At 41.5% G+C, this 25,523-nt stretch overlaps 7 protein-coding genes and 1 long non-coding RNA gene across 13 annotated transcripts; 4 read left to right on the plus strand and 4 right to left on the minus strand.

Moving 5' to 3' along the window:
• Positions 1 to 2,077: 2,077 nt before the first annotated feature.
• LOC124208997 lies at positions 2,078 to 3,763 on the minus strand. The gene has a single exon (XM_046606867.1). It carries the CDS (start codon positions 3,761 to 3,763, stop codon positions 2,078 to 2,080), a length of 1,686 nt encoding a protein of 561 aa, XP_046462823.1.
• Positions 3,750 to 5,235, plus strand: LOC124208741. The gene is made up of 3 exons (XM_046606621.1): positions 3,750 to 3,795; positions 3,864 to 4,103; positions 4,896 to 5,235. The coding sequence occupies exons 1-3, from the start codon at positions 3,765 to 3,767 to the stop codon at positions 5,000 to 5,002; spliced, it is 378 nt and encodes a 125-aa protein (XP_046462577.1). The 5' UTR covers positions 3,750 to 3,764; the 3' UTR covers positions 5,003 to 5,235.
• An 83-nt stretch (positions 5,236 to 5,318) lies between these two features.
• LOC124208742 lies at positions 5,319 to 6,586 on the minus strand. Its single transcript, XR_006880571.1, has 6 exons — positions 6,415 to 6,586; positions 6,196 to 6,344; positions 6,052 to 6,134; positions 5,903 to 5,955; positions 5,678 to 5,836; positions 5,319 to 5,579 (listed from the first exon to the last, which is right to left on the minus strand). It is a non-coding gene; the product is annotated as an uncharacterized LOC124208742 (long non-coding RNA).
• A 1,533-nt stretch (positions 6,587 to 8,119) lies between these two features.
• LOC124208739 (larval cuticle protein LCP-22-like) lies at positions 8,120 to 8,869 on the plus strand. Of its 2 annotated transcripts, XM_046606620.1 has the most exons (3): positions 8,120 to 8,225; positions 8,295 to 8,410; positions 8,473 to 8,869. In XM_046606620.1, exons 1-3 carry the CDS (start codon positions 8,217 to 8,219, stop codon positions 8,726 to 8,728), a joined length of 381 nt encoding a protein of 126 aa, XP_046462576.1. In that variant the 5' UTR covers positions 8,120 to 8,216; the 3' UTR covers positions 8,729 to 8,869. The 2 variants fall into 2 exon arrangements, with proteins under 2 accessions (XP_046462576.1, XP_046462575.1); XM_046606619.1 differs by lacking the exon at positions 8,120 to 8,225 and having other exon boundaries at positions 8,250 to 8,410.
• Positions 8,870 to 13,045: 4,176 nt separating this feature from the next.
• LOC124208568 (CUB and sushi domain-containing protein 3-like) lies at positions 13,046 to 21,757 on the minus strand. 4 transcript variants are annotated; one of them, XM_046606394.1, is made up of 9 exons: positions 21,686 to 21,757; positions 16,136 to 16,325; positions 15,124 to 15,183; positions 14,909 to 15,035; positions 14,487 to 14,816; positions 14,237 to 14,406; positions 13,800 to 14,157; positions 13,521 to 13,696; positions 13,052 to 13,426 (listed from the first exon to the last, which is right to left on the minus strand). In XM_046606394.1, the coding sequence occupies exons 3-9, from the start codon at positions 15,178 to 15,180 to the stop codon at positions 13,262 to 13,264; spliced, it is 1,383 nt and encodes a 460-aa protein (XP_046462350.1). In that variant the 5' UTR covers positions 15,181 to 15,183; positions 16,136 to 16,325; positions 21,686 to 21,757; the 3' UTR covers positions 13,052 to 13,261. The 4 variants fall into 4 exon arrangements, with proteins under 4 accessions (XP_046462349.1, XP_046462351.1, XP_046462350.1 ...); XM_046606393.1 differs by lacking the exons at positions 16,136 to 16,325; positions 21,686 to 21,757 and adding an exon at positions 15,410 to 16,038 and having other exon boundaries at positions 13,046 to 13,426; XM_046606395.1 differs by lacking the exons at positions 16,136 to 16,325; positions 21,686 to 21,757 and adding an exon at positions 15,596 to 16,038 and having other exon boundaries at positions 13,051 to 13,426; positions 15,124 to 15,531.
• LOC124208569 (phospholipase A and acyltransferase 1-like) lies at positions 16,822 to 18,044 on the minus strand. Its single transcript, XM_046606398.1, has 3 exons — positions 17,673 to 18,044; positions 17,385 to 17,554; positions 16,822 to 17,316 (listed from the first exon to the last, which is right to left on the minus strand). The coding sequence occupies exons 2-3, from the start codon at positions 17,546 to 17,548 to the stop codon at positions 16,887 to 16,889; spliced, it is 594 nt and encodes a 197-aa protein (XP_046462354.1). The 5' UTR covers positions 17,549 to 17,554; positions 17,673 to 18,044; the 3' UTR covers positions 16,822 to 16,886.
• Positions 18,035 to 22,642, plus strand: LOC124208567 (ankyrin-1-like). Of its 2 annotated transcripts, XM_046606392.1 has the most exons (4): positions 18,035 to 21,828; positions 21,891 to 21,986; positions 22,049 to 22,215; positions 22,286 to 22,642. In XM_046606392.1, exon 1 carries the CDS (start codon positions 18,094 to 18,096, stop codon positions 21,073 to 21,075), a length of 2,982 nt encoding a protein of 993 aa, XP_046462348.1. In that variant the 5' UTR covers positions 18,035 to 18,093; the 3' UTR covers positions 21,076 to 21,828; positions 21,891 to 21,986; positions 22,049 to 22,215; positions 22,286 to 22,642. The 2 variants fall into 2 exon arrangements, with proteins under 2 accessions (XP_046462348.1, XP_046462347.1); XM_046606391.1 differs by having other exon boundaries at positions 18,035 to 21,986.
• A 436-nt stretch (positions 22,643 to 23,078) lies between these two features.
• On the plus strand, positions 23,079 to 24,298 carry LOC124208570. Its single transcript, XM_046606399.1, has 3 exons — positions 23,079 to 23,738; positions 23,799 to 23,970; positions 24,032 to 24,298. The coding sequence occupies exons 1-3, from the start codon at positions 23,613 to 23,615 to the stop codon at positions 24,208 to 24,210; spliced, it is 477 nt and encodes a 158-aa protein (XP_046462355.1). The 5' UTR covers positions 23,079 to 23,612; the 3' UTR covers positions 24,211 to 24,298.
• Positions 24,299 to 25,523: the final 1,225 nt, after the last annotated feature.

The raw sequence follows: 25,523 nt of genomic DNA on the forward strand, positions 1-25,523 counted from the left end.
AACGGCTGATGATGTTGGAGGCGAGTTGTTGGTGACGCCATGGTTGTTGATGTTTCCCCTCCTGTGCTGACGGCCCTCGGCCAGCGTGGTCGGCGAGCGACGTTCCGGTGGTGGGGACCAGGAGTCATCACTGGCTCCTGAAGCAAGATTTCCATCCGGGGTCTCAACAGCCACCAGCTGAGCAGGAGCAGGTGAGAGCGGAGTGGTGCTAGGAGCCGAAGCGTCTGTCCAAGTTGGTGAGATGGCCGGCGCAGCTGCCGGTTGCCTGGTAGAACTAGATGGCCGGCATGGAAGCGAACAGTACTGGCGGCTACGCGAGGTTCGAGAAAAGTAGTTACAGCAGGCTGTGCTACGACAGCGGATGAAAGTCGCGGCATTCGTCGATGAGCGGCCAGGAGTGGTAGCAGGGCGGCCGGACGGAGATGGAGCCCAAGATGTGTCGAGGCTTCTGGCAGCTGGAGAGCTGGAAGGAGACTCGGTGTAGATTGGTGGGGCAGCTGGTAGGCTAACGGCTGGAGCTGGAACGACTGATTTATGGCCACGGCCCAGACGCTTGGCAGCTGCAGTAGCGATGACTGACGGGTAGCAGGCGGCCGAGCAGAATTTCTTTCTGTTGTTGGAGCTGAAGAAAGTGTTGTTGCATGCCTCGTTCCCGCAAGCCTTTTCCATCTTAGAAGAGTTGGTGTAGTAGAGTCGGTGTAGTAGAGTCGGTGAGGTAGAGTCGGTGTAGTAGGATCGGTGTAGTTTAGTCGGTGTAGTAGAATCGGTGTTGTTGAAGAGAGCTGTAAAACGGAGAGACGGCTGGCGCCCAGATGATCAGTAGATAGTAAAATTCTTAAAATTTAGCTTGCCGGAGGAATAAAAATATGATGATAATAATGATGATGATGTAGGGAGCGTCGAGAGACTCCGTTAGTTGAAGTGGCTTTATTCCTTGATGCCAAGTATCGTCCTTGCATGCCCCAGTGGCAGCTGCCATCTGGTGGCGTTGTTGGAGTGCTGGATGGAGGCCACCTGGTGGAGAAAGTTGAAAACTCGGACCGTAGCGTTGAGCAGAGATCAGAGTAAGCAAATGCAGATAAATGGATGAGAGGATGGGTCAGCTCGGACAAAAATCAGCAGTGGCGTAGATTGATCATGCGGAGATGAAGACGAGCAAGCGATATTTTAAAACCTGCCCATTAGTTGAGTCCAGTGGAGCAGTATCAGCCGGGGCAGCGGTGAGGTGCCGAAAAGAGTGGAGATAGAGAAGTTGCCGTGGCCGAAAAGTGGTTGCAGCCAAGATGTGCGGTGTGGTGGTGGGAAGCGATGCGGTGATGGCCAGCTGCGGTGGAAACCAAGCTAGACAAAATGCGGCAGCTAGGCTAAAAATCGAAGTCGGAGCACCGGAGTATTAGCTCGGGCACTGGAGTAGAAGAAATAGCCTCGGTGTAGTAATGGGAGCGGCCAAGAATAGTCGGAGCACCGTAGATAGTTCGCTGGGCAGCGGAGTAGAGTTTTGCACGGCATACAGGTGTAAGGCGCAAAACAGTAGGAAGGACCTCTAGCGGCAGAAAGTTGGAGCTTGGGCCGGGGCGTCGGACTGTCAGATGGATTGACACAGTAAAATAAAACTTGCCCAAATGCACTAAAATCACGGCCGAAATGTGGGGAACACTTAACTGCACGAGTGCTTGTTAAATTTTCGATATTTGCTTTTTTTTTCTACTTCCGGTTTTACTCATTTCAGTCAGTAGTTTAGTAAATATTCATTCTACGTTCAAACAAATCACATATCCGTGATCCTCGTTAAATTTGTGGTAAAGTTCATGTATTTTTTTGTACGATTTCGTACTTCCGGTTTCGAAAATTTTCCTGATGCATAGAATTTATTTTCATGAGATCATGACAACGATCTATCAATAAAATGTGAACGATATGATGATACATTAAAAAGAATTAAAACATGGAGAATGAAAAAATGGAGAGATGGAGCAACTACAATACGCAATTACAGCACATGCCACATATCCACTTCGATTACACTTACACGACACGATTTCGTTAAGTTCATACAGTTTGAGTTCTGGAGCTATCCTTATGCGGGCCCCAGTAGGCCTTCATCCCTGTCAGCTGCGTGAAGGTGGTTAGAGACCACTCTCATTGACCCTTGGATGGCTGCAAGTCGACTCTTCCGCCTGAAACGGCGCCACGCATTAGGTTGTATGTTGAGGGAGTTGGCCACCGCGTTGTTGGACGGCATCCAGGAGCCCAAAGCGCCGATCACCACCGGAAGCGTCGGTCCAAGATGACCATATTTGGCCACTTTCCGGTCGAATCCAGCTTGTAGGGATTCCGGAGCATCGAAAGGTATCGTCACGTCGATGATGAGCTGCGGTGTTGCGGAGGTGATGACGATATCTGGGCGGAGGGTAGTGTCCGGGAACACCTGGTTGACACGAATCGTGTGACCGGCCCTGCAGATGATTTTGGCCAGTTCCAGCAGAATTGCGTCGTGTCGCCGTCCGATTTCCGGAAGGTTGACCCGGCAATGGCTGGTCACGTGAGACGTGGTCTCGGCGTCCGTCCTGCACCTTCGGCACTTCTTGTCAGGAGCCGAAATTCCAGGTGTGCCGAAAAGAGGTAGGATGGATAGTCGGCTGCGATGGATCAGCTTCCATTCTTCGAAGTTGAGTTTGGTGCGTGATGATGTGAGCCTGGCGATGTCGCTCGACGAGTCCAAAAGGAGACCTCTTGCCACTCTTCCCTGGTTTGAGGCGTTGGAGAGTTCGGTTGTCCATCGGCCCCTGATCACCGTCCTCAATCCGCGGACAGCCTTGTTCGACAGGCAGGAGACGTCATCAGCGATCACTTTTGAAAGGGAACTATCGCTGGATACGTCGATCCTTGCGTGAAGACGCCTGGCTGCTTTTCGCGTTCGAGTCCATGTGTTCGGACCGCACCCGTAGAACCGAGTGTCGTACAGGCCCCCCTGTGTTGAGCCAGACAGGAAATCGGAGAGGGGGAGCGGCACATCCGTGGCTTGGTCAATACCCCTGGAGACGGTTTTCTCAAGTTGGGCTCTGGCAACGAGACGGACAACTTGATCTTTGCTGTCCAACAGTTGAACGGCCCTGGCAATCGTCCACACATCAGCGTCTTTTTTAAGCTGAGAGGCGCCAAGCCCCCCAGCCCTCCGGTCCGCAAACAAGAAAGCAGTGTGGGCTGTGTGTGGCACGTATGCCACTTGGCGGAGGAATTCCGCACACCGAGTGTCCAGCTCGTCAAGGAAGCCCCTCTGTACGCGGCCAGTCGCCAGGTGATGCGAGAGAGACGGCAGGAGGTGCGCACGAAATACCTCCAGCTTCTGCCAAGGAGCCAGCAAGGAGTCCGCAATCTTGACTAGCTTCTCACGGAGGTCTGTGGCTGGTCTGAAGGTGAGCTTAGTTCCCATAGGGACGCCAAGATAATTTTCATACTCCCCTACATCCAGTGCCCGAATCTGGACACCGTTGATGGAGAGCTTAGTGGACGTGCTGGCTCTCCCGTTGGTAATGGTGAGAGAAGAGCACTTCTTGGCATTGAAGCGGAGACCAAGAATTGAGGCTGTCGAATTCATTCCATCGATAGTCGATTGAAGGCTGGTAGTGTCGGAGTCGGCCGCAGAGATGTCGTCAGCATAGGAAGTGGATTTCAGGCGAGTATTGAAGAGCTGGAATCCATGGGAGTTCGCCTTGGCCCGGCGGACTCCATTTTGGTGAATGCCATTTTTACTGTTTTTCATCATGAACATTTTCAGTGTGCTTCTTAGAAAAGGTAAAGAATGATATACTTTTTACATTTTTATATTTTCATTAATGTAACACGTTTTTTTTTTTTTACAGAGCACGCAAGATCCCCACGGACATCCTTGAGCCAATGCTGGATTTGTCCATGGCAGAAGAGGGACTTCCACCAACGTTCTGCTCCAGCCTTATCTTCAAGACGTACGCTCATCCAGCTTCACTACTTCAGTGCTTCTTATGCTGCTACAAAACTTTCAACTTTTCTCGCTTCACTGGCGAGTTGGATCACTTCAGTTGCTGTGACACACCTACAGTCACTCTCCACGGGATTATGGCCAGGTACCCGACAATTGACTTATTTTTGTAGATTATCTACTAGTAATATATTTGCGTTGAACTCTGTGTAATAATTCTAAAATCAGGCCCTTCTTGCGCGCAAACGAAGTTTTACTTGGACGTTTCTTTTTTCTAACGCTAGATGGCTTTTCGATATTTTTCAGCTGTCAAAACAGTCAGTTTCAGATACTTTGCACATCTCCTTAAACATTTATCGGTAGTTTTTTGTGGTAATCTTTTAGTGATAACTGACGATAACTATTCCCCCAACAAAGCTCACTTGTTAAATTTTCGATATTTGCTTTTTTTTTCTACTTCCGGTTTTACTCATTTCAGTCAGTAGTTTAGTAAATATTCATTCTACGTTCAAACAAATCACATATCCGTGATCCTCGTTAAATTTGTGGTAAAGTTCATGTATTTTTTTGTACGATTTCGTACTTCCGGTTTCGAAAATTTTCCTGAACTATAGTTCAGGAAAATTCTCGATTTTGGCCAAAAATTGGATTTCGTTTAAAACATATCAGATCGACCCCAAATTTCATGGGGATCACGAATATCTGGTTTATTTTGACGACAGCCCAACAGTTGAGGAGCTATTGCTTACTTCCGGTATACTTCCGGAAAATTTTCGACAAACTAGCAAGTGAGCTTTGTTCTGTGTACCATTCTCAGTATTGCTAGTTAAATTTTAAGCAATTGAAATTGCGCTTTTTAAGTTTTGAGCAAAAAAAACAGATAAATGTACCTTTATGTGTCCTGTAACTTAATGAGAATTATTTTGTCTCCATCCAGGAAATACAGACGTTGAGAAGACGGATACCAAAACATCGCCAGTATCTCCAAAATGTCATCGCGGATCATCATTTGTTGTTGGTAATATGTGTGTGTTTGTTAGTTAACCCGTTGCTGCCACGCCTTTGTTCCCCCTTGTCGATACGGTGATCCATTCTTGAGGCATGCATTCCATGTTCTCCTATCACCGTGTCAGCCCGGACTTGTCAGCAATGGCAAGTCCCCCTCCCACCCTTGGTCATGGATCCTTCAGACATGGCTCGTAGTGAGTAGAGAACAACCTACGGGTTGTATGGCGTGGCAGCCAACGGGTTAACTTAAGTGTATGTATATGTGTATCAGTGTATGTGTGCATGTATGTTGTTTTCGCAAAACTGTGGAGGAATTGTGGGTGGAGGTGGGACAATATACACAATTCTCATATCATTTATAATTTGTATATTTCATTTCTCACTCATACAGAAGATACACCATAGCACAAATTATATATTACTGTTGCTCAACTCAAGTTACTGCTGTAAAACTTAAATCTGTAACTAGATAATGTTGAATCCCCTTGTTGTTTAAGAGTAGACTCCACTCGAATCTCTTCAACCATTTCAAGATGAACATTCTACTTACTACAATAAATTCTCTGACAGGAACAAATACGGCAGCCCCTTTCAGATTAAACAGTTGCTAAACCTGCAACAAAATAAAGAAAAGAAAAATTTCAACAAAAAAGGAATGGACAGTTACTTTGCACATTGATAAACAAAAATCAACAACCTACAAATACATACATCAATAAGGTGGCTTTCATTTAACCATTTGGACTTGCACGGCATCAAGAGTACAATCAGCACGCAGTAATATGGTGTAGATTCTTCAGGCTATTCTTCAGGCGTACGGTGTAGCAGCAAATCACAACTATCCAAATCTTGGGAAAGTCTGTGTCATTTCTTAAAAAGAAAAAAATAAGAGCTTGTATAAAATCACTATAAATTGTCTTAAATAAACCAAATTACCCAAATTAGTCCTTAATTATCCAATTTAACAAATCAATCCTTATAGAAAGTCCCTAAATGAAAAAAAAGATGAAGGTTATTCACACTTGAAATAACATCATTTGTCTGCATAATTAAAAAAAAAAGAAGAATGGAGTGAACTCACTAACCAGAAGAAACACCACACTTTCTTTCAGTGTGGCGTCTTTAAATCCTTGATTTTGGTTGCTGGTAGCTTACATTAAACTGCGTTCTTTAAAATAAGTTTGTAAATCAAGATTTTTCATGAAAGAGACATGTCTAACATAACTTACCTCTGGTCAATGTTTAGCTTCAATTGCACATTAGCACTCCAATCTAAACTACTCCAGCAATCTTGACACTTCAAGTTAAGTGTTGACTGTTGAGTTTGAGTATCACCAATCTGAGCTTCGATAGCAGCAGTTTCGGAGAATATCACTACCTAAATAAGAAAGAATAGAAATTAATTAATACTTTTTACAAAATATGAATCCTTAATTCCGTAAATTTACGATTTAAGGGAACGGCAAGCGTAGAAATGGATACCGGTAGCCATTTTATTTTTACATCGTGTGGTGTTGCCGGTTTACTGAATGCCATACCTTTTTTTTAAAATCAAACTTCAAAAAGCGATAAAAAATAATAAGAAAATTCTTAAATAAATTAAATTTTGACTTAAAAAAATAAAGGAATTAATCAAAAGTTGAGTTAATCAAAATAAAGAAAATCTGAATTTTGATTGAATGAATAAAAATAGGAGAGAAAAAAAACCCACCGCAATGTTGATGTCTTGGACCATGGTAATGCAGGTAACTCTGACTGAAGCACACATCAGAGATCATCCACCTAATAAAAGAGAACAATTTATTTCAAATACTGACAAAACTTAAATGGAAAATAAAGCAATTCTTACTTGTTTCTCGTCTCTAGTTCGTTATTAGACCATCGCCCTCCAGTCCATCCGCATTCAGCAATTGCAAATGCTGAAGACCTGCTGAAGACCTCCTCAGGCACACACTGCAGTATTTTCCCACCGATTGAAGTCGTCGCAGTGAGATGGATTAGCTCATGCTTTGTTTGAATGGAAGCAATGAGACACGGTAGGATCCAACAACCCGCAAACATCCAAAATCGGCAAAAGGGAGCAGAATCGTCCGTTGGATTCCACTGGAATCGTTTTCTCGCTCGGTGTCCAGTAGCGGAAGTTGTGCAGTGACATGGGCAATAAGCTTCCGTGACAGATGCGGAGGTCTTTCACTCTTACACCCTGTTGCAATTAGTTAAAACATCCGAAAACAAAAATTCGAAACCCCAATGCCTTGTAGGATGGAGTGGAGTAGGAAGTCTCAGCTTTTGTTTGTTTTTTGGGGCTCAGCGTACTAGGGGTACCCATTCGTCAACGACATTGTCCGTGCGCAATGACACCAACACACTACACACAAACAAAAGACCAAGGAAGAATATTATTACCTAACACGTAAAATTTGATTTAACGTGTTCTTACTCACTAACAAACTTGACACGACACCATGAACTTTTATGCCACATTTGCGACAACTTTTCTTTCTGCAATAAAAAAGACGAAACAAAAGATTTTGATTCGGTCCCAACTTTTCTTTAGCAATTTGGAAATTGAAACGTAACCGTACATTTAAGCGTTACAAAAAGGAGGATTCTCTCTAAAACATTTGATTTGATTTTAATAACCCATCACTCCTACCGACTGACTTACGAATTGACTTTACGGAATATATTCTATATCAGTGAAGCAAAGAGGAAAATTTTTAAAGTTTTTCTGCAGGGATGAGACATTAAGCCCATACAGGCTGCGCCCCAAACAACATTTCGGCATAATGGAGAGCATTTTTCAGGCCACGTCATCAGTACAATGTAACGGGAAAAAAACTACCGACTTAGAAAAATTAAATTTATAAACGCAAGAATTTTCTTAAATTTACGCCGGAATATTAGAGATCGGGAAAACATTTCGGTAAGAAAATGTGAAGAACCTTGAGATTCACCATTTACGGAAAAAATCTAACCGAATTAAGCTCAATAGTAAAATTTGCGATTCACAAAAGGCTTGGAATTCCAGCAAATGCTGTCTGTTGCATCATCCCTTTCGCTCATTTGCATATTTACCCGAAGTCTATCCCCAAAGAAGAAGAGAATGTTTCCAGCGGAAGGTCTTGGCCCATCACTTTCACTCAGCCGCAACTGCCAGGTATAAAAGGTGGCCAACATCGAAATCTTCTTCACACAATTCCTTCAACTGTCTTCAGAAGAGAAGCTAAACAACCTAAACCAGCTAAAAATGAAATTGGTAAGTTAGTCAACCCTTATTTGATTAAATATCAAGTTAACCTTTTATTTTGACTTGATGCACTGCCAGATCGTCGCTGTCGCTTTCTTGGCCGTGGCCCTCGCCGCTCCTCAAGGAGATAAAAAGCCCATCGAAATTGTGTCGTCCAACAGCCAAGTGAACGCAGACGGCAGCTATTCATTCGAGTAAGTTAATATTAGTATATCCTAATGTCATTTTCTAATTTTAAAAATTTTGTCAAAATCAGTTTCGAGTCTGCCGATGGGACCAAAGTGTCTGAGAGTGGCAACCAGAAACAAGTTGGTGCCAAACCGGAGGAGATCGGGACCGTGTCCAAGGGCTCCTACTCGTTCACGACTCCACACGGCGTCGTCCTCACCGTCAATTGGGTGGCCGATGAAAACGGATTCCAGGCCACCGGCGACCACCTCCCCACTCCTCCACCCATGCCTGAGCACGTTGTCAAGATGCTCGCAGATCTGAAGGCGGCCGGAGTCCTGTAAAAAATTTAAAAAAAAATGTCTTTCAACCGGAAACGAATTCGAACAAAATCTACCAGATGTACATAACGCGCCGATTCCCCGCCCACAATCAGTTGTACTAGAGTCAGAGAGACGAGGAATAAAAAGTTGTGTTTCTTTTCACTTTTGAGATATTTTAAGTTAATTGGAAATTCAAAGGCGATGTTGATGCTTAATCACAGAAATTTATGGAAGGAACGAGCTCTTCAAAATTGCACGTAATTTTCCTGGCGAGTCCAACCTTGAAACAGGAATCAAAATAAAGAAAATTTGAATTTCAACTAAATGAAAAAAAAAAGAGAAACTAATCACCTCGATATTGATGTCTTTGGCCTATGATATTGCAAGCATCTCTCACCTGAAAAAAACAACGATTTCATTCAGACAGAAACTGAACATCAGGGTTCGCCCACCTAAAAGAGAACATGTATTCAAATAGGATAACATACTAATATTCGAAGAACTGCAGCAATAATAAGTAGTTATCAATTAAACGACCCCACAGCTGTGAATGACTAGTTGATGAAAACAAGAAAGATCAAGCAAACAGACGGATTAAGGTTATAAAATTTACTGCTGATAAGATATACTTACTATGACAACTAGAACCACGATAAAAGTGTAAAACGTAGTTGGACCATAGCAACCCGCTTTGTTTAATATCAACGCAAGTTGCCCTTGACTCGGCACTCACGGTTCTGCGTTTACCAACAACATTTAAATAACAGCCACCCGCTTACATATATAACTGTTTAAACCAAAATGGCCGATGATTCGCCATCGCTACTAGGAATCGTTCACGGTAAGCCCAACAAGCAACAACTATTCTTCATACCTTGTGATGACGAAACCAGTCACGAAATATCTAAACATGTCCTGTTACTCAACAAAAAGAGAATAATTAATATTGACGAGTGCAATAAATCTGGCGAAACTGCCCTACACATTGCCGCCAAGGCGTCCAACGTCACAACTGCACGTCACCTGTTATCAAGGGGCGCCGACATCAACCGCCGTGACAAAAACGGTATTACTCCACTTCTTTTGGCTGCAAAATTTGCAAAGGAAATGGAATTGATCGACTTGTTTCTTGACAATCAAAAAGTTGATCTACGCTATTGCGACGAACTTGGGAATAATATCATCGACTACGCAGAGAAAAACACGTACGGTTTGCGCCAAGAAATTATTGATCGCGTGCAAGAAATAGACGACGGAGTGCTCAAAGAATACAACGTACTGAAACTGACCAACTGTGAAATGCAGCATATCCCCGGCTGGAAAAGTCTCATCTGGATTCTACAAGATTACTTTGATAATGGCAGTAGTTGGCTTCAGCCGTTTTCAGCTTTAATTGTTCATTCGCCACTCACGAAAAACTGCAAATTAAAACTATTCTACGTGCCATTTGCTGATCTTAGACCCGGTAAGGGCAGCGATATATCCGAATCATCGTTCATCCGATTAATGGCAAATGAAGAAAGTATTCAACAGCTGAATTCGGCTGAATATGAAATGCTGAGCATTTTCGGCGACATCGCTCACGATTCCAAAATCACGCAAGTTCACGTTTACCAAAGCAACAGCCATTCCAAGACGAACTTTATGAGCACTTCGAATTGTTACGGCGTTTACAAGACGATGAGTGAAAAGGACGGAGAACGCTGGTGGTCCTTGGATGAGGTGAACGCGAATTATTTCATCCTGCAACGATCCCGCGACAAAGACGCAGTCGAAAACAAGTTTGGAGGTAAAGAGCGAAAGGACGTCAGACTTTTGGGTAGCAACTTGGAAGGAGAAGTTTCGATTAAGATCAACTTCGCAATTCTTTGGGCCATTAGCATACTACAAAAGAAATTACAAAAGTTTAATTTTCAACTGCCATTCTTCACCAGCATGACGGAGCTAGAACACAACAGAGAGGATATTATTAATAACATCCAAGCTCGAAATCCCGTATTGAAGGATTTAGTTCATATTCTTACTGGTGTCCCTAGTTGGCCTCCGTCACTCCTTGCGGTTTATTTCGGGAATGCACAGTTATTCGACCGAACTTTTGCAATGACAAACAATTTCTACGCTGAACTCCATCCGCTCCATTTAGCGACGGTACTTCCTAATCAAATGAAGATGGTTAGACACCTGATGGAAAACTACAACGCCGATCCCACGGTTCGAGATGGACTAGGGAGAAATGCACTTGAAATGGCCGCCATGCACTCAGATAACACGGAGGTATTAAATTTACTTCTAAGACACGAAAACGTGGAAATTGACGGATGCGACGAATCCGGGAAAACTGCACTTCATTTCGCCGCCCATTCGTCAAATGTCGTCGCTGCAAGACATTTGATCAAAATGGGAGCAACACCCAACCTGTTTGACAGACACGGCAATTCTCCGCTTCATTCGGCAGCATATCACTGCAACAACACGCAAATGATAGATTTACTTTTAAAAGCCCAAAAGAAAATTCAAGGCGACGATGGAATTGACAATGTCGATGATCGAGTTGAAATTACCGCTCTACATAGTGCCGCCATCGCCTCCAATGAGATCACAGCCAAACATTTGATCAAAAGGGGAGCAGACCCCAGGCGAAAAGACAAATTTGGTCGCACGCCACTTCATTATGCGGCATCCTACGCCAAAGACATCAACATCATCGATGTTTTGGTCAACAACAAACAAGTCGACGTCGACGCCTTGGATTATTCTGGACTAAGAGCACTCTCCTACGCCAAATGTAACCAGCACGGACTAACCTCGGACATTGTGCAACGGTTAAATGTTCCACTCCATACAGCAGTTGTAGCACACTCTAGACGTCCGCTTATCCTTTTTGTAGTTGTGATCCTTTGTTTGTGCTCCTTCGACTCTGTTTTATACCAATTTAGTACTTGGTGCTTTCCTTGTTTTCTTATTGTCTTTATTTTTAAGCCTAAATTCTTCCGCTACTTGACAAGAAAGTTGCATATTTATTGATCTATTGGAATAGGGATTGGAGACTGCCGGTAAAATGATTGGCAAGGCTATTTTCATCTACTCCTGTTTTACCCTTCACGCAATCGAAGTTCAACTTCTCCGACGAGACACAGCGCACTCCTACAAATCCTAGACATAGTACTACCTAGTCTTGATACTGTCAGAAAGCCCCAACAGATAACCGCAATACTCAATGTGTTATTTTGACTTTGTTCCTACCTTGTTTATCTCGTTCACCTTTCCATCCACACACGTCGGCAAAGAGTTGGGATAATTGGTGTTCATTTTCTCCATCCAGATCTCGACAAAAAGGCGCATCACCGGTGAAACCTGTTGGTCAACGACATCAAGAAAAGGTCATTAACATTCGAATGAGATATACTAGTATTCACTATTACTTAAGAACAATGCGCAGGTTATCGATGCAGTGAAACTATTTTTAAATCATCTCAGACAATATTTGTAATCGAATATCTGGGGATAAATTTGCCTGTACTATGTTTTAAAAAGCACATTTAGTCGACAAATAGCATAGCAGCAAATCGAAAAAACGCCGCGCACGAGAGGTGCTGCATGGACGACACGATTAACACAATTGCAATAGGCCAAAAAGTTTAGAAAGGACATATGGCATTTCTATGACAAAGCACCAACAACATTTTTAAATTCTTTACTGGAGATAAGAAAAGGAGGACTGGTGAGCCAAATGGCAAATCACTTGAGTTGAGGTTAGGTTAAGCAAATTCGAGGTCACACAACGCCCAGAAATAACACGTCTACCCAAATTGATTCAATTAAATGCATTATCGTTGACGTGAATGAAATTCCAACTCGTGCGTGAAGCTAGCACAAAAGATTAGGAGTCAGTCGCAATAAATACCCACCACGTCCATGAAATAAGAAACTACTATAATTAAATAAAATACTTAAATTCAGTTTTTTTACCGGTCCATTCCTGGTAGATTGAGAATTCCCTACGACGAATCCAAGTTAAAATCCTCCCTGTTAGCGTCCAGCAGCAAGCCACCGTTTTTGTTCTGTCAAATAATTCAAAATAATAGTTTGACGTCTGAACTAGTCCCCGACGTAATGGATGACTTTGTTACCTTAAAAGAAGATCAAAGGGAACCTTCCTAGATCTCATTTTGTGACTCCAGCAAATCTAATTAGGGGACCAAGTATCAAACAAAAGATTAAATCAAGTCACATAGCAAAGAAGAAAGGAGGAAAAAGAAACTTTTAACTCACCCAACAAAAGAATTTCCATTACGGACTGTGATCAGGACATTTGCATGGCCAGGGCATCTGCATCGTGGGTACCAAAACACCTGTCTAGCTATTTCTGTGAGGTGAAATGAGTAATTTGGTTAAATTGTAAACACTGGTTTTGTTACACCCCCAGTCGAATGGTATTAAATTTAAATGCAATTATATTTGAAACAGGTCAGGGAATCGGAACGAGGGAGCAAGTTTGAGGCCGATTGAATTTTTTTTTATTTGTCAATTAATACTTAAACAGCGCTGAGGCTGTTACACCGCTGTGAATGTCGCTTGCAAATTATATGGTCCACTTTTGTTTCTTGAATAGCCTTTAAGATTAATGGTCATTTGGCTGGTGGATGTGTTTAAGACCGATGTCTTAATTTGGTTTCCAAACGTACTGCGCATTATTGTGTCACCTTGTGCATCGGAAACCTGAAGAGGGAATCAAGTTTTCATTAATATTCCGGCGCCTTATAAAATCCTCCAAATATAAAATTAAGCTAGGGTGATTTGATGGATGGCTCACAGAAACGTAATCGCCAGGTGCCAAATTGAAGTCGGTGAACGTCAATTGGATTCCCCTTCCTGGTGAGACACCAATAACGGCGATGCAATCAGATGAACCCACGTAGTCGGCGGGAAAATTGAGACTCTGTACAACACCTCCCGTTGACGTCAATGGGCCACAGACCAATCCGCACGCTTCACGTCCCCCCCAAAAATGATAGTTGGTGACGTGGAGATTCGCGCGTACATTAGATGAGTCAGTTATCAATTTGGTTCAACAAAAAATTGTGCGCGTTACCTGGATCAAAAGTCGCACAAGTCGGATTAGCCGGCAATTGAATTGAACGAATCGTCGCCCTTGTTGTTGCAGTGGATGTTATTTGACCAGCGCTTGTCGTTCCTTTTGTTGTTGAAATGGCCGCCGAAGTTGTCGAAGGAGTTTTGGACGTTTCTTCGAGTCCCACTAATGTGAAAAATGAGGTGGCTGATGTCGTCATTGGAGCAGCGCTGGTTGTTGACGTCGAGAAACTTGTCCATTTGCAATCGAACCAATCTCCGTTACTGAATTGCGAATACAGTTGGATGCTCGTTCCATTTGACAAATAAATTTCGTTTTCAATGGGCGGATCCTCGTCTAAATCAGACACACCGACCAGCTATATTTAAAAAATAATAAATAAATAAATTTTTTCAGTAAATAAACTACAATGTTGTGCTTCATGTATAAAAAATTACTTGTAAATAACTCCCAGGACTGTTGAGGCTAACGTTGGAGCACATCAACTGAATTCGTTGGTCAGAAGAAACGATAATGGCAAACATGCACATTCTCGGCTCTATGCTGGTATCGTCCGCTGATCGCTGAATGGTCCCGTTGGGTGAAGTGGACGTTCCATCCCGACAAACTGAAATCGAATAAAATTGGCAAATAAGAACAACTTTTAACTTAAATTTTTTCGTTTCCCCTAAGGAACGAACGAATTACGTTGATATTCAGTTGTTTTCGGCACGGGAATCGTTTTCCATTTGCAGTCGAACCAGTCCGTGTTGTCGACCCTGGAAAACAGGAACATACTATTGCTCCTTGACGTGTAAATTCGATTTAGTACGGGCGGATTGACGTTGATTTCAGCACCTCCGTAGATGGCTAATTCAGCGCCCGGACTTTTAAGACTGACGACCGAGCAGTTCATCTGGATGAGCTTATTGGCGGGTGCGTTGATGTGAAAGCTGCACTGTCTTTTCCCGTTGCTCGACTTATTGATGGTGGGACGAAGGGTCCCGTTGGTCGCCATTGAAGATCGGTTCAAACACGCTAATATGAAAATTCACGTACAAATGAACAAGGGTCCATTAGAAGTGGCCGTCTCAAAATTAGAAATTTATAATAAACTTAATTCAACTTACGTCTGCAGAAGGACGGAAGAGATCGAATAGCCATTTCCGGTTTTAAAATGTCGGCAAAATTGCGGCTTGTCAATCGGTTATCCGACGAACCCTTGCTGGACGATCGTTGCTTGGCTGATTGGGCCTCCTGTTGGAAACAATAAGTTGGTTTCAATATTTTTAGTTAAAAAGAGCTTAGATATTTCAGATAATAAGAGGAATGCGAGGCAACTTACCGCGGCCACAGCCAAAGAGATGACAAGTAGAAGGAAGGAAATTAAAAATAATTTCATTTTCTGTAGGAGATTTTAGAGAATAGAATTTGAACGCTAAAAGGGACCACCTTTTATACCCTTCAAGATTTTCTATATAACTATATAAAAATAAGCGCAAGTTTTCTATCGATTCCAACAGAAACAGGACAACTTGTGGTATATCGTCACTCGTTTGGGCTAAACGCCGTGACACATTGTGACACGTACTTGAACTAATCCATTGGTCAAAAGGTTTCCCATTTCCTACCCTTTTCAAGTGCAGAGTTTGTGCGTTACAAACCAAAGGATGCGACGATTGTACACATTTGCGGCCATACCCACAACAGCCTGGGATATAGTCAACTGGTATGCAATTTTCCTGGTTGTTTCCTAAACGACAATTGCAGATGCTCCGATAATTTGGAAGTTGCATTAGTCAAACAGGTTTTCTCACTTAAAAAGCAGCTCCCGAGCTGACGGGCAGTTTAGTTCACAACAAAAAACACGAACGTTTCTCGGGTGTTCTGTTTTTGACAGCTGCAGTAGCAGTTGTACAGCAACGGTGAAGGGAAAGTACAGAAAACGAAAACGGCAAGAAAATGTCTTTCTGAACAACGGCATCCAGATAGCTTCCAATATCTAACTCATTATTAGATTACAAATATGAACAAAATTAAAAGAAGAAATTGTTGTGTTGAAAGTTGAAAACTACAATTTAATTCTAGACTGGTGGTACTGTTGGGATAATCAAAGTTGTTTTTAAAAAAGGGATCAACGTCTATCTAAAAAATTTAGTCTAAAGAAGGAATACCTCGCCAATTGTCTTTCAGTGAAGACCTTGTTCAAATTAGTAAAAATCTGATGGTAATCACTTGAATGCCATATGTGGCGTTATCTTTTTTCTTTCGCTTAACAAGGAAAAAGAAAAAATTTCACAATGAATTTTTTTTTTCACAATGACAGTAGACAAAAACGAAAATTAAACGCTTCTCACCTTAGAAAATCAGAAGAAATCCAATTTATCAGTTGGAGACGGCAGATGCCTCGTCCTCATGTCTCCTTACTCATGTGGGTAGACCTATATGTAGCGGGTCGGTGACGTGTCCACTTGGTAGAAGACATCCCAACATCATCTTACATCACAAAAGACCTGGGGGGATGAGGGTCGAACACAAAATTAAAATCTACGAATTGAAAAAAAAAAAAATAAATTAAAACGAAACGAGAATTAGACTAAAATCGATAGTGCCGATGCGAATGAAATTCGAACCACCCCAGGGCCTCCAAGCCTAAGAAATAATGTGGAATAAAGTTATCAACATCACACGAGTAAATATTAATCAATACATAAACACATAAGCTTCGACAGCTTTTTTTTGGCAACAGTTTTCATTACTTGAAAACCGCCTTCAACTAGAACGAAAAACGTTACACGATACGCTGCAGTCTAATTTCAACATCATTATCAGGGTCATTAAATCACAAAGGGAATGACGGACTTTGAGGGTTTCAATCTTTCACTTTGTCCAGACGCGGATACTTTTACAACTAACAAATTCTTCAGCAATCGGATATTGGAGCTCGTCTTGTTCTCTATTCCAAGTCAAAACACAAAAAAAATTAAAGCTTTTTTAGCCCGAATATTTTAAGTTCAACATTTTACCCGATTGTACCAAGTGGTCTATATTTCGTTCCTATTTATTTTTAACGTTTGCGTGTTTCTAATACATTGTCTCAGCAATTCGTCAAATGTCAATCATATTTTCTTCATTCTGTCTGACTTCATCAATCGTTCGACCCAGTATATAAACTTCTGGGCGTCTTCGTGAGTAGCAGACATCACGAACAGCTGAACACAACCTAAAAACAAACGTGAAAGGTGCCGGACAACAATCACTCACTTGGAGACTAAAAGCTTCCCCATATCGACACTTGGTAGCAAAATGTTCGCAATTTTGGGTGAGCACATGATAAAATATCAAACGATCTTCCCTGAGAAATTCCCGTGCCCTTTCAACAATCACGTCAGGTCTGAATGGCCGCAATCCTCTTTCTTCAGCAGCCTCTTCCAGGTTGTTGACTCGACAACCGTGTACGTTACACAGGTTTCTTACAGTCTTCTCTACAATTCGAGTGAAGAAAAATAACCGCGGAGAATCGACGCCTACGGTGTATCTGTAACAATGAGAAGACAAGCAATTAATACAGAAATAAAAATACGAGGCTCTTAGTCAAATGTTCACCTGTCACCGACGGGTTGATTGGTTTGGATCTGATTAGCTTCACAATCGTCAGTGTAGACGGCAAAGTGATAATAAGTCAACATTCGAAAAAAATGACAGCGCCGAAATTCGATGAGATCTCCCTTGGTGGCCGTTATTTCGTCAGGCGAATAACAAAGTTTCATATTTAACTATTGGAAAAAAAAAGTTTAGAACACGAATAATATGAAATTGCCAGAACAGTCAAATGAATTGCGTAAGCCTTCGTCACTTGTTGACGTAAAATCAGACATTGTGGGTTATTGATACCTGTTGGAGTAGTACAGAGGAATGAAGGATGGAAAAGACACGGAAGCGTACTCGTATGACTTCCACTCGTTAACGGGGTCTGTAAGGGGTCGTCAAACGGATTTCACGCGACTATTAGGGCGACCTCCGAAGTCGTCGTGCATTTTTACCAAAGTGAAATGAGCTCTTCATTTTCATCTCTCCTCTCCCACATGAAGGGTTCAAATTCTTTCACTAATAATCAAGCACTGGTTAGTGCGTCGAATAAAACACTAGGCGTTGGCGGTACCGAAGCGGAAAGGCCACTCCGGTCTGGTTTTCACTCCTACCAACTGTTACTGGATCCCGGCACGATCAAGCAACACTCCCCGGTTTTGTTCTCAATATAAAACGACACGAAACAAAGCCACTCAACAGCAGTAAGTTTTGAAATTTTTCTAAAATGGACGTTTGTTCGCTACTTGGATGTGAGGGTAAGCCTAATATTAAAGCAAAGTTATTCTTTATACCTTGTGCTGCCGACAATCCAACCAACAGCTGTCACGAAATACCCGAAGTGATTCTATTTCGATCTTTACTCAACGAAAATGCTGATTCAGCCATTAAAGAAACAAATGGGACGTGTAAATTGGTGCAAATACCGAGAGGAATCGACCACGAATCCAAGATCAGTCAAGTGGAAACTCACCGTCAAAAGAAAATTTCATTTTCTAATTCAACTTTTGGCATTTTTTTGGTCTTCCAAACAGTTGGCGAAATGGGCCATTTCTGGTGGTCACTAGAAACATACCGGAATCACGTCGTCATGCAACGATCCCGCGACAAAGATGAAGTCAAGAATAAATTGAAAGGGGAAACGCGCGAAGGAACTGAACTCATGGCCGAAAAATTGGAAGGCAAAGGTTGTATGAGACAACTGTTAACATTATTGTGGATTCACATGACTATTGATTTAAAATGCCAACGTTTCTTGTCTCGCTGCGAGTCGGTCATCCCGTTGGTCATTCAAAAAATCACGAAAATCGGTTACGAATACGAGAACGATTTCACTTATTCTGCTCTGTCCGCTGAAGAGAGAAACCCAGATTTGTCAGACATTATTAATTTCCTATCGAATGTTTCCAATTGGCATCCGCTTGTAGTTGCAACTTATTTAGGAGACGCTGAATTACTCGACAGAGTCCAGCAAGACGGAAAGCACAACATCAACGGCGTGTACAACAGTTTCACTCTGCTCAACCTGGCCATTCTCTTTGCTAAAACTGAAATGGCTCAACATCTTCTGGGGCAACTGAAAGCTGATCCCACTAGACGCGACGAAAAAGGAAGGAACGCACTTCACATGGCGGCCAAATTCAACAGAGAAAAGAAAATAATAGATTTGTTATTAAACAAAATTCCCATTGACCAATGCGATGCAACAGGAACGACAGCCCTCCACCACGCAATCATGACATCCAACACCGAAATCGTTCAGTGCTTGTTGGATAACGGCGCAGATCCCAAAAAACAGGACCAGATTGGACGTTGGCCACTTCATGTGGCGGCATTCTACGCCACAGACACGAACATCATCGACATATTACTTCAGAAAAAGGAAATAATTGACGTTAACGACTGCGACAAATTTGGCGTTACCGCCCTTCATAATGCCGCCATGGCATCAAATAGCAAAATGGCTCGTCATCTATTGGCAAATGGCGCAAATATAAACTGCCGAGACAAAAACGGTCTTACTCCACTTCACGTGGCTGTAACATTTGCAAAGGACATGGAAATGATCGACTTGTTTCTAAACAACAAAAAGGTTAATCTACACTATTGCGACAAACTTGGGCAAAACATTATCGCCTACGCACAGAAAAACATTTACGGATTACGGGAAAAAATTATTGATTGCCTGAAAGAAATCGACGGCGGTATAATCGAAGAATATAATCTACTGAAACTGGCCAAGTCTGAAATGCATACCCCCATCTGGAAAAGTCTCATTAACAATTTACATTGTTACTTTAATAACGATACTTTCACTTTTCAGACTTCCCATCGGTCAGAGCTGTTCTACGTCCCTTATGCTGACCTCAAACCAGGAAAAGGCAGCGAAATATCCGAATCTGTGTTGATATGGTACATTGCCAACAAAGCAAGTAGGAAACAGCGCAACTCTCCTCAACCCGAAATGCCTGGAAGCATACAACTTTTAAACGACATCGATCATGACTCCCAAATAACAGAAATCCAAATTTATAATCGAAGCAAAAACAATTCAGCGACGTATTTAACAAGAGCTTTTTCTTTCGTTTTTAAAACGACTAGCAAAAAGGACGGAGAACACTGGTGGTCCTTGGAAAGGAACGAGAATTACGTTGTCCTGCAACGATCCCGCGACAAAGACGCAGTCAAAAACAAGTGCGGAGGCAAAAATCGAAAGGAAGTTGAACCCAATGTTAAAATCTTGATAGAAAACGGGTCGATTAAGAACATTTCCCATCAAAACCCTATGTTGGATTTAAAACATTTCCTTACAAACATGTATAATTGGCATCCGCTATTCCTTGCGATTTATTTCGGAAATGCCAGGTTATTTGAGCGAACCAAGGAAATGGCAAAGTTAGACAAGGAATTCACTCTGTTAAACTCGGAGAGAACCTTTTCTAATCGACAGGAAATAGTTTTTCAAGAAAAACAAAAGGCCGACCCTACAACTCGCGATGTAACAGGGAGGAATGCACTTCAAATGGCCGGCATACACGCAGATAACGCGGAGGTATTAGATTTACTTCTAAAACACGAGAACGCGAAAATGGACGACTTTGAAAGATCTGCACTTCATTTCGCCGCTATTTCACCAAATGTCGATGTCGCAAAACATTTGATCAAAACGGGAGAAAATCCCAACCAGTTGGACAACAATGGCCTCACTCCACTTCATTTGGCAGCATATTATTCAGACGACACGGAGATGATCGATTTACTTTTGGAAGCTCAAAAACAAAGTCAAGGCGACGAAAGAATTGACAATTTGAATAAAGACGATGGAATCACTGCTCTACATAGTGCCGCCATCGCATCCAATGAGATCACAGCAAAACATTTGATCGAAAGGGGAGCAAACCCCAACCGAAAAGACAAATTTGGTCGCACGCCACTTCATTTGGCAGCCTACTTTGCTAAAAATACCAAAATCATCGATGTCTTCCTAAACAACAAGCAAGTCGACGTAAATGCCTTGGATTATTCTGGACAAAATGCGCTCTATTACGCCAAACGTAACCAGTATGGACAAACTCAGAAAATATTGAAGGGAATAGGCAGCATGAACAGAGGTAAAAATACTACTGCACTCAACCTTGCCATTCAATATTCCACAGAAATGGTAAAATTTCTTTTCATTTCTGTGTTGCCGTACTCTCTTGTTTTTTAAATGGTGAGACAGTAAAGTAGAGACAGTAGACAATTTTTTCTCTTCCATATTAATCGTAATTTTAACTGGCTTTCATCTTATAAACTTTCTGCCTTAAAAATCTAAAAAATCAATTCCCTTCGTTTTAAATGTCCTGAGACAAGTTTAATAAAAAGTAGCGCAAATTCCTGATAATAGTGGAAGCAAATCAAATCCTAACCAAAATGCTCGTACCTCACTTCAAGTGGTAGTTTCAACACACAAAAAACGGTGCAGATAATTGAAAACAATTCAGAGTAATGATTGTGCAATAATAAAGGAAATAACGCCATCGACTACGCAAGAGAAAAGACTTTAAAAAATTAACCGTCGTGCGTGCGTAGTTGAATAGAAAATCATCGTAAATTGAAATCCATATCCATATCTACTCCTTTCTTTCAACAATCTCTGGCTTCGCCTCTTCAAGTGTCGGAACGCGAACGATCATCAACCGCAGATGGACGCATGTTTAAGTGATTCGAGTGCATAAAAAAAGAATCAGCCGCAAATTGCGATCAAAAAGATCGAAAGCAACATCGAAATCAATTTACAGTTAATCCTGTCGCTGAAGATGTTTTAGTTTTCACCCTACCTGTGGGTCGGTGGATCTCTCGTCGACTGTCCGTCCTCATATCAGCGAAGAGTTGGCCAAACTTAAACACCCATGTGCTCAATCCGAGCCAGCTGGATGGGTTGACGATGGACTCCATTCCTCATGAAGAAATCTATTAAGAAGTAAACGAGAAGCGAATGTCAATTATATCGAGCTTTTGGCAAACTTGGACTTTCACTTTTAGATTTCCAAATTTAAGACAAAGAAGATTCATCGGGCCAAGGTGTGCTCATGAACAGAATAACACGACTGTTGCAGGCGCGATTGCAGGGTTTCCTTTGTAAATATTATCTTGCTTACTTAAACAAGGCTTATTCAATTAAATCATATTCATCTGTACAGGTCAAACGAATTACGAATCCTATTGAAACGGGAAAGGTAATTCGTCAAAAAGAATAGACTGATTCGCACATCAGCTTGTTTCATTCAAGTACTTGTGTCAATTGGTCAACTTTCCATGTGAATGCTGGCCTAACCTTGGAGGAACAACTGAAACAACTCATGGAAAGGTGCGTGAGTAAAAAAGAAATCCAACAATCTATCTCATTAGATTTCACTTACTCAATTTCATTTTGCCAGTAAACTTTACCGAGGACATCAAGATCATCGAAGCACGATGTTAAACTAAACAGCAAGCAACTCGACGTCAACTCGTTGGACAAAATGCGCTCTATTACGTCAAATCTAACCAGCATCATGGACTAACCAAGGGAAATAGTAAAACGATTCAAGGATCACTTTAGACTATTTGACCTTTTAATGATTCTATCCTTATTCTATTCCTATCTTTAAAGAAAAGAGATTGGAGAATCTTAAAACTTTCAGTATTAGTTGAGCTATTATCACGTTCAATACGTTGATTCATAGAAAACACATTGGCTCATTTGACTAGCGAGGTAAACTACGGCAGACTAATACTGCAGGATGTATTGTTAACTTTGTTCCTACCTGGTGCACCACGAGTCATCTGAACGCCTCACACCGGCAAAAGAGTTAGGGTTTTTCCCCGTTCAGCTCTCGGCAAGACGTCGCTTCACCAATAAAACCTGTAGATTAAAGAAATAACCGTTACATTCGAATACTAGGAAATGTTGACTAGTTAATTTACTTAGTCAGGAGGTTACAATACAACTTGTATTGCTCGGATTCAAAGACTTTTCAACCAATTTCTTGACACGAGCAAGAAACTAAAAAACACTGCTCTGCTCAAGTCATAACACAAGAAGAAAATTAAGTTATAGTTTACCGAGTGCCATCCGTTCCTTCAGACAGCTAATGCCGGGCATATCGTTAAACGCTATTGATGCAATTGCCAGGAGCAGCAATCACGTCCAATAAACGAAATGGCGAGAACAGGAAAAGACGATCAATTCATCTGTAAAGTCAAGAAAATGTGATAATTAAACATTGAACTAATTAAACGAAAATATTCTTTTAACAAATTCTAATCATAATTAAATAGACAAAGCAAAATTCAAATATTTGTTAAATGAGAGAAAGTCTGGCGAGTATTAGAAAGAGGCTGGTACGTTTCACATTTGATTGAAATAAAATACGAAAAGACAGGTGTGAGCTAGACACGTCAAAACAGATTTAGACCCCGAACTTTACTACTATAACACCTGATGTAATCAGACAGGAAGAACTCTGTGGCCCCACACCATTCATCCAAAAAAGGCAGCGAAAAAAAAAATCGCATTTCGGTTAGGATTGCTCTTCCAATGGGTTAGAATTAAGACAGCTGGCGGAACTGCTGTTTTGCGTCACTTGGGTAAGTGACATTGCATTTACAGTGAAGGCCGCTCACATCAGTCAAACTATACGTGCGTCATCACACCGCCCAGTCTACTTTCCGTCCTGGATTGTTCCCTTGTTAAGCCCATAAAATACGAAGACACGAATTCAAATGTTCGGCGGGTATTTAAAGAGAGGACCCCCACCGTTAACATGTCACAGTACATCTTCATTTTTTGTTACGTTCAGATCAACTAGTTGTAAAAATATGAACCTAAAGTTATCTCTACCATCATTGGTAAATTGGCCCAATTGTTTTGAATTTCGCCTTTCAAATAATTAACAGATTATTCAAAAGGTGTTGTTAGTTTCCTGTTGCATAGCTTTTGTGACGGCTGCGCCATCCAAATCAAGATATGCATCAGAATACGAATTTGCAACATCTACTCTGAAGCGACTGCACAATTTCGATCCATTGCCACCGATCAAGCACAATTCGGCTACGCGCTATTATTTCAATAAAAACGACGGTATGCAAATGATTAACTTAATTCCATAACGACTTGTACAAATGTTAAAATTAATTTCCAGCTGACTCCCAAGTCAATAAATACAACGCCGACAAGCAGAGGATGTGTATCCTCCGTGACAACAAGTACAGTCGGGTTGGCTGCAACTTTCTATATGTCGTGTTCACACATCCACCAGTGTACCGCATATTGGCCGAATCGATTGCCCTCTACAGAGTCATACTAGACAATTTGGTTTGAAAACGATTAGAAAAGTTGGGCTTTTAAGTTAAAACTTCAACTTTGTTAAAATCCAATAAAATCCAACTTGTTAAAATGTTTAACAATAAACTGCGAATAACGTACAGTTTCAGCTCTTTATAGACTTGAATTTATCGCGCTATGTCACACGAATACCCCGAGCGCAAATTTGCATTACTGTCTAAGGTTCATTAGCTCATCTGAATTAGCTGTTCTTTCATTTTCTTTTTGCATTACACAGAACCACTACATGGGTCATTAGCTACACCAGCTGTCAACGTACACCGTTGTAACTTTACATAACAAACCACAGTAAAGAGTATCATTTTATAGTAGCCATTAATTTGATAGTCTCTTTAAAGCTGCTGTTAAGGCTAGCATAAAGAACCTATCAGAAAAGAATATAAAAATCAACACTTACTTGTTGTTTCTTGGGTCCACCTTTCAGTTTGACGATGGCTTTTCAATCTCCCAACCAGCTGACTTCCTTACAATGGACAAATGGGGGGTCCCATCAGATGGATTCCGTCTGATTTGACAAATGACTCCAGGTTCGCTGTCCACGAAGAATCGTCTATATAAACCCAAACTGCAAAATGCTTGAAACAATAAAAAATTTTAGTTATGGCGTTGACAACAAAATGCACGTCTTGAAATGAAATTGGAAATAAAAACGACACCATGCCAATTTGTTACTTCGAACGAAGTACGATATGATAGGCATGATCCCAACTGAACTCAAACCACTATGAATGTAGAAACTACTGCGACAGTTGAATGCTTCCACCTGTAAATAAATCAAATCAGGGAGGTCATAAAAAGTGACAAAAGGTCTTCTTTCCTTCTAAACCGTTTTCAAAAAGTCAATTGAGTTCCTCAAACGTTGGATGCAAATATGCACAGTCATGAGATTTCAAGGTAAAACTGGTGTCGAATAGTGCAAATCAAATCAAATAGCTTAATCGTTGCAGTTCAAAAACACTGTCACTGTTACATCACCTCATGATAAAATTTAAATCTTTCTTTCACTTTCCTATCACGACAAATCAATGGGAATGCCTCATCCTATTTCTATCAACACACTGCATGCAAAATTCCAACTTAAAAACCAATAAATGGGTGTGAACAGGATTCTTGGATGTAAGTAGGAACAGACTCGTCGCAATGTCCGGCTGGAAAATATGAGCTAATTTCACTTTCAGATGAGAGGTGTTCACGAAAATTCACCCAACATAACAAACACAAAAGAAAATTTGAAAATTTAAATTATTGAACGAGCACCTTAAACCCACAACCTCACCAGAGACGGCATG

This window comes from Daphnia pulex, chromosome 12 (genome assembly GCF_021134715.1).
Source record: "Daphnia pulex isolate KAP4 chromosome 12, ASM2113471v1".
NCBI classification, from domain to species: domain Eukaryota; kingdom Metazoa; phylum Arthropoda; class Branchiopoda; order Diplostraca; family Daphniidae; genus Daphnia; species Daphnia pulex.